Source organism: Zootoca vivipara, chromosome 9 (genome assembly GCF_965207765.1).
Source record: "Zootoca vivipara chromosome 9, rZooViv2.hap1.1, whole genome shotgun sequence".
NCBI lineage: Eukaryota > Metazoa > Chordata > Lepidosauria > Squamata > Lacertidae > Zootoca > Zootoca vivipara.
Genome location: NC_142592.1, coordinates 62,360,382 through 62,374,052, shown reverse-complemented (window position 1 = coordinate 62,374,052; position 13,671 = coordinate 62,360,382). Strand labels below are relative to the sequence as shown.

Below are 13,671 nucleotides of genomic sequence, written 5' to 3'. Positions count from 1 at the left end.
CAGCTCAGGGCAACCATGCTGGCTGAGGCTCATGGGAGTTGTAGTCTAAAACATCTGTAGGGCACCAGCTTGGCAAAGGATGGCTTAGGGGCAGGGGAGCCAACATTGTGCCCTCCATGAGTTGTTGGACTCTAACTCCCATCAGCCCCTGGCAGCATGGTTTATGATCAGGAATGATGAGAACTGTAGTCCAACAGCGTGAAGTCCTTAGAGATGAGCATCCTTCAAAACAGCTGGTGGGTCTAACTCTTTTTCTTCTTGAGGTAAATCCTAGCTCCTCTTTCTCTTCTGATCGAAGAAGGCAGAAAAGGAGCTGAAAGATGTAAGATTAGTCTTCTCCACACTCCTGCCTTTCTATTTTTTTAAAAAAAATGTATTTATTAAGGGATTTTCTTGGGAGTAACAATGGAACCCACAGAGTCTCTGTTTTCAAGTCACAGAACCATGTGAAGCAGTCATATTCAGAGGGAGACATTACTGTTACAGGCAACATGGGAAGAGAGAGGGGAGGCAAGGAGGGAGACTGTAAAGTTTCATTCTTTTACATAGTATAGGGGCAAAGTTTTTGTGCCAGCGTAATGAAACAGGTATTTTATTTTTGCTCGTGGTGTGAGAGAACAAAGGGCCGAGGGTGTAGTTGGTTGCAGTGTATTTTGCCTGTGTGTGTGTGTTGGGATTGCTGTCAAATTAACCCTATCAATTTGCATGCTGTTGGGGGAAACTGGTTATTGTCTTGCTAGCTTCATTGGCGTCACAACAGGGGGCGGGGGGCGGTGCGCTCCTGGTGCCATGTCTCCGGGGGTGACAAGGTGGCACCCTGCCACAGCGGCGCAAGCAACCATAGCGCCACCGCAGCCGCATGTAGAGGATCCTCTGTTCACCCCTCCCTCCTTGGCTCGCCATAAGCGGCTCTTGATTTGCTGCTTTACAGCGAGCCAGGGAGGGGTGGGCGGGAGCCCCGGCTCCCCCTCCCTCCCTGGTTTGGTGTAAAGCGGCAAAACAGGAGCCGCTTACGGTGAACCGGGGCCCCCCTCCCAGCCTCCCTCCCACCCTGGCTCACTGTAAGTGGCTCCCCCTTTGCCGCTTTACAGCGAGCCGGGGAGGGAGGGAGGGGGACGGGCGGGCGGGTGGATGGGAGCCGTGGCTCCCAAGAGGACGCAGCTTTGCCAGCACTCCGGCAAAGCGGCATAGCTGCCCCCTTCCCCCAACAGCTCAGGGTACTTGGGAGTCGTGGGGTGGCGGCGCAGAGGCGTAGGAAGGGGGACGGACATTCAGCGCCCACAAGCCTACCCCGAGCTGTCGATGTGGGGGGTGACCAAAAAATCTGCACCGGGTACCACCTGAGGTTGCTACGCCTCTGGCTGGCTTGCATATGTAATAAAAGGGAGGCAGACTGGGGTGAAGACATCCTGGGGGGCACACATTTTTCTCTTTAGGAAGGATGGAGAGAAATTAATTTGGGTTCAAATTTCAGCAGGAGCTGGGGCTACCATACCTCTGGGTTTCCCAGACTAGTCTTTTTTTTGGGGGGGAGGGCAGCATGCCCCTCCGGGCAGATTTTTGTATTTTATATGAAATGTTTGTGTTTGTTTGTTTGTTTATCAAAATAAAAATTGGAGGGGGCGGCTGCTAGGATTTCTGGCAGTTGCCAGGCCTTGCGCAGGGCTCCATGAGTCGTGCTGGGCTCGGTGGATACTCTGGTGGCCGCCAAGCCTTGCATGGGTTTCTGCGCGTGGCGATAAACTTGGCTTTCACTCCCAGTGGTCTTTCCTGGCATGGCTTTCCCAGGGCCACTCAGCCTCCCATCGTCCAGAGAGCAGGAGGCCAAAGACAGCAAATGTTAGAGAGGGATGGGAAGGAGGGGGGAAAGCAAACAGGCAGCGAAGCGGTCAGCGCCAGGGAGCGGGCGCGCGAGGGAGATGTGGGGTGGTGCCCCAAAAGTGTCTGGGTTTGGGGGCTTCAGAATAGGGCAACCCTGGTGTGAGCCCACCTAGTTGGACTTCCCATGTCAATACATAGAGTGACCACCTCAGAAGGAGCCGCTTGGCCTAAGCCTGGGAAGCTAAATCATTTGCCTGACCTCTTTGGGTATGTTGTTCGGAAACTCTGACATCCTGAGCAGAGAACATTTAACATGCCTTGGAAAATCCGTTCCCCTGAACCAAGCTCCTGCGTCCTATACGTAACCTTTTTGGAATACATACATATATATATATATATATCTCCTGTCCTTGCGGGTATGTCTTTGGGTGTTGTTGTTTTTTTAAAATACTTATTTATTTTCCTGCCGCTGTGGAAGAGTGGGCAAAATGTCAGGTAGGTCAGGAGAAAAAAAACCTTGGCTTTAGTTTTCCAGAGGAAAGGAAACGTTCTGAACAAATGTAATAAAAATAAACGGACGCTCACGGGACACAAAAAGGCCTATCTTTGTTGTAAGCATGACCTGGTCACAGGGACTGGCGGGAGATAGGAGGAATAAAAAGTGTGTTATGTAAAACAAGGGTCATTTCCTATCTTGGGGGTTGGAGTGTTTGCATGCTTGTGTGGAGCGATGGGCTCCCACAGAAAGCTGAAACGTAACCTATATGCTAACTGAAAACTATTTTCCTGGGAAACGTGTGGCATTTTCGTTCCCATTCCTTGTTTGCTTTGCCTTATTTTTACCTTCCCCTTCCCCCCCCCCTCTCCTTGAGGCGGCTTACACGTTGACAGGGGAGGCCCCACCACAAATGCAAACTGGCACAGAGTGGACAGGCGAGAGGCTGCCAGCTCTGGGCCTCCCTAGCTCAGTGCTGCATGCACTGACTGGCAGCAGCTCTCTGGGATCTCCGAACAGAGCCTCTGCCAGCCCTACCTGGAAATGCTTATGTATGAACTACCCAGTGGCGGATTTTCATATAAGCTAAACAAGCTATAGCTTAGGGCCCCACTCTCTTGGGGCCCCCCAAAAAAAATTAAAGGGAAAGAAAACATGGATGTACATTTCCAAAATATAAGATAAAAAACACACAAATAAAATAAAACCTACATACAGCAACAGTGTTTTGTGTTGTGTAGGCTCCTATGGTGTAAGTAATGGGCCCTGCCTGCTAGCCTGCTCCTTAAAATATCACTGGTTTGCTATTATTATTTCATGTTATAGCAAGTTTCTAGAGACTAGATTATGAGATTTTGTAAATTGTATTTCTAAAGGAACTTTTGCCATTGTCAAATGCCAATGCATTGTCACCGTATTTTTTCCGTCTGGGGGACTCAGATTTAAGAAAATGGGGGCAGATGTATCCGTGTATAAAACGCCCCCTAATTTTTGACATTTTTTAAAGGGGAAAAACCTAGTTTTATACACAGAAAAATATGGTAGGTTTGTTATGACTACAAAATCATTTTAAGTTAGAGCTTAATACTTATTTCGCTATTAATATACTTCTTAATTGTGTTTCAGGTCAACAATTACTTTGATAAAATACATATTTTGTTATGTGCAAATGGCTTTAGATACCTATGAGGTCCATAATTTACCATATATTCAACACAAAAAAAACAGCGACAATTTGTTGTTGACAAAGGACAGCTGGACATATAAAGGGACCCATATAAAGGGACTCCACTTACTTCTGGGGTTTCAGCGTTTGGGAACCAAGGCCTTTGAGTACCAAAACATTTGAGAGCCAAGGTACCACTGTAATAATAAACCAGAAGATATTGAAGATGGTGTATTCTTTTCTCTCTCTCTCTCTTTACTTTGTGTTTGTGTGTTATAAATTTCCATGCCTTTGGTTTAAAGTCTTTGCGCTTCTTTCCTTGCCAATTAACATGAATTATGCAGCGACAAGTTTGTGCGAGATAGATGCGAGCTTGGCTTTAAAGTGAGTGGCGCACTGGGAGGGGGGGAGCAGAAATCAAGGTGACAGGTCTATTTTCATTTGTTTCAATTGATTGAGATTTCTAGGGTTTTGTTGCTGTGGGTTTTTTTTAATCCCCTAGGGCCTCCAGGACTACAGCCTGGCACAAAAAAAAAAAAAAAAAAAAAACTTGTGCATGGCCATTTGTGTCAAGTTCACAAGCAGCCACTCTTCCTTAACTTCTAAGGTATTTGTTCATGGGACTGTTACTGAGACCAATGTCAGTGAAACACTTTGAACAGCCGTGCATAATTGCAAAGGGCAAGCTGGAGTTTGCAAGCGCATTGCTTGATCATTGCAATGAGAAAGCGTTCAGGTGTTCAAACAATTATGCATTATTTTATACACCGCTTGGTTGTAAACAAAAAACAAAAAGCCAACAAACCTCAAAGCAAAACTGGGAGGATTTTTTTATTTTGTTTTGACTGCGTCAGACCAACATGGCTACCTACCTGTAACTAAACCTCAAAGCAGTGTACAAATAGATTTTAAAAAATGCACCAATAGTTGAAAACATGCAAAAATTTAAAATACTAAAACATGTTACAATTCACACCAGCTCTCTAAGCTTCTGGGTGTCAGGAGTATGGGCAGGAGTCAGGCTCTGGGGCCTGTAGTGCTTTGCAGGACTGGGGCTTGCCTCAGCTTGTGCTGGAGAAGCAAGGAGTGGCCACTCAGGTGAGGCCACTTGATATCTCACTGCACCTGGTGGCAGGAGCTGGGAGGGATAAAAGCTCAGCATTTCCCTTCAGCTCTTTGCCACAGCAACGCTATCCCTGCCTGGTTGCCTCTAGTCTCTTGTTCCTTGGACCCTTGCCTTGCCGACGTCTTGATCCTCGACCCTTGGACTTCGCCCTGCTGACGTCTTGCTCCTCGACCCTTGGACATTTGCCTTGCCGACGCCTTGCTCCTTGACTCCCAGACCTTCGCCTCTGCCTCGTTCCTTGACCCTGCGACTGCCTGCTGCTGGACCCTCAGCCCTGCACCTGTTCCTGCTTCTACATCACCATCTTGCCTCTGGTCCTGACGTCCCCAGTCAGGGCTTCAACCGCCCGCCGACCGGACCATGACACTGGGTAAGCTTGTCTAAACAAAGATGTTTTCGATAGCTCAGACAGTAGCTGACCCTCCAAGTGTCCCTTTTCTCCAGGGACAATCCTATTCTGGATGGGCTCGAACCACCAACCTTCTGGTTAACAGCCAGATGCATTAACCCATAGCACCACAGGCTCCATGTATGCCATTTCATTTGTGGTGGCTGCCATTTTGTTTATATGCAGGGAACTTGAATGATGCAATAACCAGGGGACTGAGGGTAAATAAAATGGCAGTCTCCTAGAGATGGGCACAAATAAAGCCACCTGCTGCTACAACCTCACCTCTAAATGGCATAAATGAAGAATGACTAGGGAGTCTGGAATGGGACTCCCATTGATTCCTGTCTGGATTTATTTCGGAACCAATGAAAATTGAACTGAGTGTCCTATGCTTGGTCCACTTTTCTTTGTGAAATGGTTGCATATCTCTATAGAAGCAGGCATGCATGCATGTGCATACATACACACTGTTTTTGCCACTTTGTGTGTGGCACTGACATCGCTCTGCAGGCGGAGATTGGCAGAGGCCAACAGGGCTGGGGGGAAGGATCCTGCCGCCCAGTCCACACACACACCAGTCAGGCGCAACTGGGGTTTGAATTGCATCCTAACTTACAATTGTTGTTGTTTAGTCGTGTCCGACTCTTCATGACCCCATGGACCATAGCACACCAGGCACTCCTGTCTTCCACTGCCTCCCGCAGTTTGGTGAAACTCATGTTCGTAGCTTCGAGAACACTGTCCAACCATCTCATCCTCTATCGTCCCCTTCTTACAAACAGGGTGCCAAATGGATGAGTTAAAACAAAGGCACTGACCTTTAAAGCCCAAAATGGCTCTTGAAGGAGCGTCTCTACCCCCATCATTCAGCCCAGACACGGAGGTACAGCTCTGAGGGCCTTCTGGTGGTTCCCTCCCTGCGATAAGTGAGGTTACAGGGGACCAGGCAGAGGGCCTTCTTGGTGGTGGCACCCGCCCTGTAGAACGCCCTCCCATCAGTTGTCAAGGGAATAAACAACTATCTGACTTTTAGAAGACATTTGAAAGCACCCCCATTTTAGGGAAGTTTTTAATGTTTGATCATTTGTTGTGTTTTAATGTTCTGTTGGGAGCTGCCCAGTGTGGCTGGGGAAACACATCCAGATGGGCAGGGTATAATATATTATTATTATTATTATTATTATTATTATTATTATTATTATTATTATTATGCCGCACTGCACTCAGGTGGTAGGAAAAAAGCCAAATGCACAAGAATGTAAGGTGTGTCTGCTGGATCAGGCCAATGACGCTTCAAGTCCAGTATCCTGTTCTCACAGTGCCCAACCAGATGCATGCATGTGGGAAACCCACAAGCAAGATCTAAGCACAAAAGCTTGTACTTGTGAATGGCGGAGATCACAAACCCTGTCTTAAAATGACTTTGAAGAAACATTTAAAAATGGGTCTGTTTACCCTTCGTAGAGAAATTAGACATCTTTCACTTCCTAAGATTCTGAACGCAAAGGGAATATTCAGATATGTCAAAACCTCCCCCCCCCCTTTACTTGTTTTGTTTTTTTCCTCTCTCTCTCTCATTTCAACAATAACAGGAATATGCAGCCAGAACTAAGGCTGTTTTGAATTGTGGCTCTGAAATTAACAAATCTGTTACACATTGCAAAAGAAGAAGAGAGAGAGCCAGAGTGAGTTTTTGGTTTGGTCACTGCAGGAAAGCTTTGTGGGGGGTGGGGGGGAGAGAAGAAGGGGTTGGGGAGTTTTGGGAAAGGAAAAAGAAAATGTGTGTTTGCTTTTAGAGTGTCATAAAATCTTAACTATGGGGAAAGGAGGGGGGGCGGGAATCCTAACCTCTGGGCTAAGTCTAAGGAAAGCTGAGGAGAGCGTTGCAAAATAGCCAACAGCTGAGAACGGCTCCAGCTTGCAATAATCTGTGAATGATTGCTAGCAGTGTCTGCAGAGCCTTCAGATTTTTGATCTGTGCTTGTTCCTTAAGAAAGCAGAGGCGGACGGTGTTAATAAAGAGAGATTTAGCTGCCAGCTTGCGCTCTCTGAATTACAGTGGACAGCAAAAAGGTCACAATTTGATCAGTTGCAGCAGTAGATTACAGGGTCTTTCTCCTTGTTTTGTTTTAAAAGGAGGGAGTGAACTGGGGGGGGGGGGAGAGTGATAGTGGAGAAATGCAGCTCAGTGCTTTGGCAAGCAGCCTTTTAAACACAACAAGATAGGGGCTTTTTTGCGGGGGGAGAGAAAGAGAGACGCGCAAGTTCTTATCAGCTGGAAGAGGAGGAAGAGCTCTCTCCCTCTCCCTCTCCGTGTGTGTTTTTTACTTCTTCGTTTCGGATTGTCTGTTGTCATTCCCACCCAGTAAAGCCGAGACAGCAGCCTGCTTCTTAGTGGCTGTGCAACTCTGCAGATCGTTTGCTTTTTACAGTTTCCTGCCTTTTTTGTTTTTTAAAAAATACAATGGTTTCAATCATCTCTGATCTGGACCCACTGAAAAGCTGGAAAGTTTTAAGGTAGGCCTGTTTCTTTCTTTCTTTCTTTCTTTTTCTTTCTTTCTTTCTTCCCCAATGCTTTCTTCTGCATGCTTCCCCCGTAGGAACCCCTCCTCCGTTTACCCTACTCACAAGTACAACGCATGCATGGACGTGGTCTGCCCTTCAGAATCACATGGGGTTTAACCTCGACTACGCTGCAACCTCAGTGCTGTAACCACAAGATGAATTCCTGGGTTTAAGACAACAACAGGAGTTTCTGGTCCTTAGATTCCCCCCCCCTCCTTTTAAAAAAAAGGATAAGGGGGTTCAGCTGATGTTCCAGCTTCATTGAGAACTTTGAATATGTTCCTTAATGCAGACCGGAAAAGTTGGTTGCCTTGTTATTTTAAAGTGGGATTTATTTCAAAGCTGGAGCTGTAATAAGTTTAAAACTGGCTGAGACTGCTAAAGAGTTTTAAAAACTTGTGGGGTTTTATTATTAGTATTTGTTTCCTTGGAGAAAGGATTCTCTAAGTGATGTATGCATTGCTGCCTTAGTAGTGGGCATATTATTAATTTTAGGGGAAATTTTCCTTATTTTGAGCTTTACAGAATACTTTTTGGCAACTATTTGTGCAAGGCATGATTTTGGTTCTTGAGGGTCATTTGTGCCTTAACTGTACTTTTTAAAAAAGTATATGGGAAGGGAATTGTGACTGCTTAAATGGGTTTTATACAAATTCGACCTGTCACAATAGTGTTCTGAAATGCTTTGCGAGGCTACCCGTTGAGTTTTTGGTTGATAAAGTACACTGCTTCCTAAAAGTTTTGGGATGGCACTGGAGCCCTTTCTCAAAACTTCTAGTTGGAAAATTAACCACGATTCTCTTGTTATATCTCCATCCTTTTGCATTTTATATCCAATGAGGATATAAAGGCCTTTGAAGAAGTGTATGGCTGCTGTTTATTGCAATGATGTGATAAGATGAGATGAGAATCTGTTCTTCGGTGGCCTTATTATAATTTTAAGGACGGATGTGCTGCAAAGTTGTTTATCTTTAGAGCAAGGTGTTTATTGTACAGTAAGGTGTGTGCATGTTGAGAACAGAGGGCTGTGAACAGACACCTCCCACGCAAACACATTTGCTGACGGCGAATGTGTGGAGGGGCTTTCAAATCCCTCTATGCATGTTCTATATAAGTTGCATTGGGTGGGTGAGCTGTATTTGGATGAGGAGGTGTGTCTCTGCACACGACTTGCCAAAGGCAAGAAGGGGTTGGAATGCTATAACTTCCCACCCTTGTTTCCAGTGATACAATGCATCCCAATGGCAGCATCAGCTGGGGTTGCTTGAAGGGTTTGTGTGTATCTGGCGATTTTCTTTTTTCTTTTAATCTTGTGCTTTACAGACAAGGACACCAGGCCTTAACCTTGAAAGGTGCCTTTGCCTAGATGTTTCCTTTCATATCTGCAAACGTGCAAGGCTGATAGGGGTGGCACAGTATCTATTGTGTGTTAGAATGGAAAGTATTTGTTGTTTGCTGCTCCTGTTTTTGATCTTTGGCTTGCTACATTTCTTCCCCCCACACCACACCACCCCTGACTGCTGGGACACCTTCAATAGGATGACATGAAGATCTAATAATAATAATAATAATAATAATAATAATAATAATAATATATTACCCCACCCATCTGGCTGGGTTTCCCCAGCCACTCTGGGCGGCTTCCAACAGAAAAATAAAACACAGCAATCTATTAAACATTAAAAGCCTCCCTGAACAGGGCTGCCTTCAGATGTCTTCTAAAAGTCTGGTAGTTGTTTTCCTCTTTGACATCTGGTGGGAGGGCGTTCCACAGGGCAGGCGCCACCACCGAGAAGGCCCTCTGCCTAGTTCCTTGCAACTTGGCTTCTCGCAACGAGGGAACCACCAGAAGGCCCTCGGTGCTGGACTTCAGTGTCCGGGCAGAATGACAAATAAAGGGCAGAAAACCTCTCTCTCTCTCTCTCTCTCTCTCTCTCTCTCTCTCTCTCTCTCCAAAAGACACAAGAGCAAAGAGTGGCTCCCACAATGCTTTCTTATTGGTGTTGCTGTGAGAAAATGTTGTATTTGTAGAGAGCAAATGGACTTGAATACAGGGAGAGGGGGCATGCCTCTTAAACGTCTTAGATTTAAAGACAAGTCATAGAATAATTTAGAGTTGGAAGGGACTATGCAGGTCATCCATGCAATGCAGGAATCTTTTGTCCAAAGTGAGGCTTGAACCCACAACCCTGGGATTAAGAGCCTCGGGCTGTACTGACTGAGCTATCCCGGGCTGGCAGTCAAAATGTGTTTAGAAGATTTGTGTTGATATTTTTGGTAATGGCTTCAATGGCCTGGTAAACAAATTACTTGTCTCATTTATTATTTAGCTTAAAGGTAAAGGGACCCCTGACAATTACCGGTATGTCCAGTCGCAAACGACTCTGGGGTTGCAGTGCTTATCTCGCTTTAAAGGCCGAGGGAGCCGGCATTTGTCCGCTTCCGCAGACAGTTTTTCCAGCATGTAGCCAGCATGACGAAGCCGCTTCTGGCGAAACCAGAGCAGTGCATGGAAATACAGTTTACCTTCCCGCCCAAGTGGTACCTATTTATCTACTTGCACTAGAGTGCTTTCGAACTGTGAGGTTGGCAGCAGCTGGGACCGAGAATGGGAGCTCACCCAATTCGAACCGCCAACCTTTCAATCAGCAAGCCCTAGGCTCAGTGGCTTAACCCACAGCGCCACCCGCATCCCACAGCGTCCCATTATTTAGGTTAGATTAGTTTAAATGTCTTTTTAAAAAGCAACTATTCAGATTATCTTACAATAGATTAGAATATATGGAAATTAAAGCAAGACCATAATGCAGAACAGTATGAACATTGTCCTAATATCTTAAGCACACCAATTCAAAACACAAATCATCAGGGATAATCAATGAAACAAAGGCATAAAAGCAACCATCCCATCATATGCCTGGGAAGAGAGGAGCATCTGGACCTAGCACTGAAAAGTCTGCACCAGGCAGGCCTTGCCGGGGAGAGCATTCCACAGGTGGGGAGCCACCACTGATAAGGCCTACTCCTTTATCACCACTCTTAAAACTTCCATCACAGAGGGTACACAGAGGAGGGTGTCTGATGTTGACCTAAGGGCATGGGCAGGTTGGTGATGGGGCTCTTGGTCCCAACCGTGATAGGATAGAATCATCCAATGCAGCTGGGCCAGAATAGGGATTCTCTGGTCTGAACACCTGGTTCCTGTTCTCAGTCTACAGTTTCCGAACTGCCTTTGAAGGCAACCCGTCACAGAGCAAGCCGGTCAGTAAATCGCACAGTTCAAAGCTGGAGTTAAGCAAAACATGATCTTCACAGACTTGGCAGAGTTTCAGGCCTAATGAGCACAGCAGCTTCCACCCTGTAGGCATGGGCACCGACTTGACCCCCACATTGAGGGGGTGTGGTATTACATGATGTCACAAGCATGACGTCACACATCCCTCCGTGCATCTCACCCCCGCCCAGCGTGCAAGAGTGCCTGGCAGTGGCGGGTTGTAGGGGATGGTGGCCCCCTCCATATTGGGAGGCTCAGCCCCCTACCCTCAAATATTGAGGGAGCTGAAGCCCTTTTTGCCCCCTAGAGTTGGTGCCTCTTCCTGTAGGTCCTACTCAATGAAATCAGTTGCTGAGACTGAAAGTCCCTGCCTCCCCACTGCTGTATATGTCTCCTTCTCTGCAGGGCTCATTGCAAACAATCAGAGACTGTGCCTGCTTACAGACTGTCTTTGCTCTTCCTGTTTCATACCTCTTTTGGTTCTGGGAGACGAGGGAGGAAGGGAGCTTGTCTCAGCAGGAGGGGGAGACACCCATGACTCTTCACCAACCTGACTCATCCTTGCCTCTGGGAACTGTAGTTCGTTAAGGGTTGCTGGGAATTGGAACTTTGTGAGGGGTAAAGTTGAGCACCCAGAATTTTTGGAGGAAGGAATGTGCTTCCTTCACGTATAGCGTGGACTGTATACCCCTATCTCCATGCTTATTCTTCCTCCACCCCACTTTGCAGCTGGCAGGCCTAGAGAAATCACTGCTTGCTCTTTTTCTTTTAATACCAGTCTCTTCCACATTCGCCTTAGCTATTTGATTCCTGATTCCGCTCAAAACTGGAAATACAGCATACAGAATAGACGGCAACAACGTAAGATAACTTTGTGTGTGTTAATGGCAAAAGGTTGGACTATAACTTGGGAACATTTTTACCCTGTGATTTAAACAGGTCGTCTTCAACATCATGACTCTAGGCAACATCACACACACAAGAGGTATGCCACGTGTTACCGAACTACTATTCTGGGAACGCTGCAGAGAATATATAAAAGCTTATTTTATGGGGCTGCATCTGTATCTCCTTCTGCTAAGGAAATCAGGTTATGTCCTGCTTTAGCTAAACCAAGGGAAAGAATAGTTTACATCAGAGCCCAAATAGTTTTATCCTTAGAAAAGACTGTCCTGGTCCAAAAGCTGAGTCATACCTTTCCCGGAACACCAAGTAGGTGTAAAATTCCACTTTCAAACACTGGAAGAAATATATTCAAAGTTGTTGTCAGCAGGGACTGGTGGGGCAACTCCCTTCTCAAGCTGTCAGCCTGGCAGTCGGCTATGAAGGTGAGCTGGACAGATCAGAAGAGGCTGGCTAGTGCATCCCTGCAAGAGGAGAGATGCTCATCTGGCTAGAGGACAAACTTGTGGTGGGAAACATGTTTAGAGAGGGTTCCAAGCAAGGGAAAGAAGCAAGGACTGAGAAGGAGCGATGAAAGAAAAGTATACAGAGCTGGGCTATGGTCACTTTGATACAGTGATCTTTCTCCCAGTGGGCCCTAACTATGCACCAATGGATCCTGTTGTGATCACACATTCCTTAAGAACAGTCCACTCTCCCACCATCTCCCTCAGCTTTGTGATGGCATGTGCCCTCATTGTGTTGGGGAAGTAGTCCAAGAGGGAAGATGGACTGAATGACTCGCAAGTGCTTGATAATGATTGATTAATCACCCTGGATGATGAATCTGTGAGATCGAATGTCCTTTAGTTACAGGAGGGAAGATTTTAGTTGACCATTGCGCTAGACGTCTTGGTGGCCAGAGCATTTGGATGTTCCAGCTCTGGGTTTCCAGGACTGGGCAAGGAGATTGACTAGATGGCATGTCCAACTTTCAAGAGACTGAGATCTACTCCCACTATAAAAAAAAACCCAGCAGTGATCTACCAAAGTTGTCAAGCTTTTTTTAAAAAAAAAATATGGGAGGGGGCAAGATCTACCGCAATCTACCATGGACCCCCCTGTGATCTACATAGCTGCCAAGTTTTCCCTTTTCTCACAAGGAAGCCTATTAAGCATAAGGGAAAATCCCTTTAAAAAAGGGATAACTTGGCAGCTATGGATCTACCAGTAGATCATGATCTACCTGTTGGACATCCCTGGTATAAGATTGCCACCAGCTCTGGTCCATTTAAATTATTAGGAGGGTGGCATCCATCCTTTTCCTAGGATACTCCAATGATATACAGTACGTGCAGCGATTATATCTGCAATATTTTGCTTAGGTATTGGAGGAAAACTCATTGACAGCCTACAGAAGATCATTCTTGTTAAAACCAGTTACTGAGACAAAGCGGGTCGGTGGGTACCACATCTGTACTGAAAAGTTGGAGCATGTCCATGTTTCACTTTTTAAAGATGGTAGAGATTAACAGTTGCTGAACTGTTCTCTACCGTTCATGCGTTCTAACTTGGATGGAAGCAAACATGCACTGAAGGATGAGAAACCTATTGAGCAATATGTAAGCAATAGCAGTTCTGTCACTTAATGAGTTCGGTCCTGTTTTTGGCCTCCTGTCTACAAAGGTGGTGTTTGTGGTGACAGGCTAAAGGTAAAGGTAAAGGGACCCCTGACCATTAGGTCCAGTCGTGACCGACTCTGGGGTTGCGCGCTCATCTCGCATTATTGGCCGAGGGAGCTGGCGTATAGCTTCCAAGTCATGTGGCCAGCATGACAAAGCCACTTCTGGCGAACCAGAGCAGCACATGGAAACGCCGTTTACCTTCCCGCTGTAGCGGTTCCTATTTATCTACTTGCATTTTGACGTGCTTTCGAACTGCTAGGTTGGCA

The 13,671-nt window shown here is 46.2% G+C and overlaps 1 protein-coding gene across 24 annotated transcripts in view; it reads left to right on the top strand.

The window, feature by feature from the left end:
- Nucleotides 1-6,876: 6,876 nt before the first annotated feature.
- CELF2 (CUGBP Elav-like family member 2) overlaps nt 6,877-13,671 on the top strand; it is a 492,055-nt gene continuing 485,260 nt past the window's right edge. For 6 of the 24 annotated variants that reach the window (XM_088652523.1, XM_088652519.1, XM_088652531.1 and 3 more), the window contains exon 1: nt 6,881-7,516. In XM_088652523.1, the coding sequence (XP_088508649.1) occupies nt 7,464-7,516 (53 nt within the window). In that variant the 5' untranslated portion in view covers nt 6,881-7,463. Of the gene's footprint in view, nt 7,517-13,671 lie in introns of all 24 variants that reach the window. The other 18 variants (XM_088652507.1, XM_088652506.1, XM_088652513.1 and 15 more) reach the window with 7 other exon arrangements.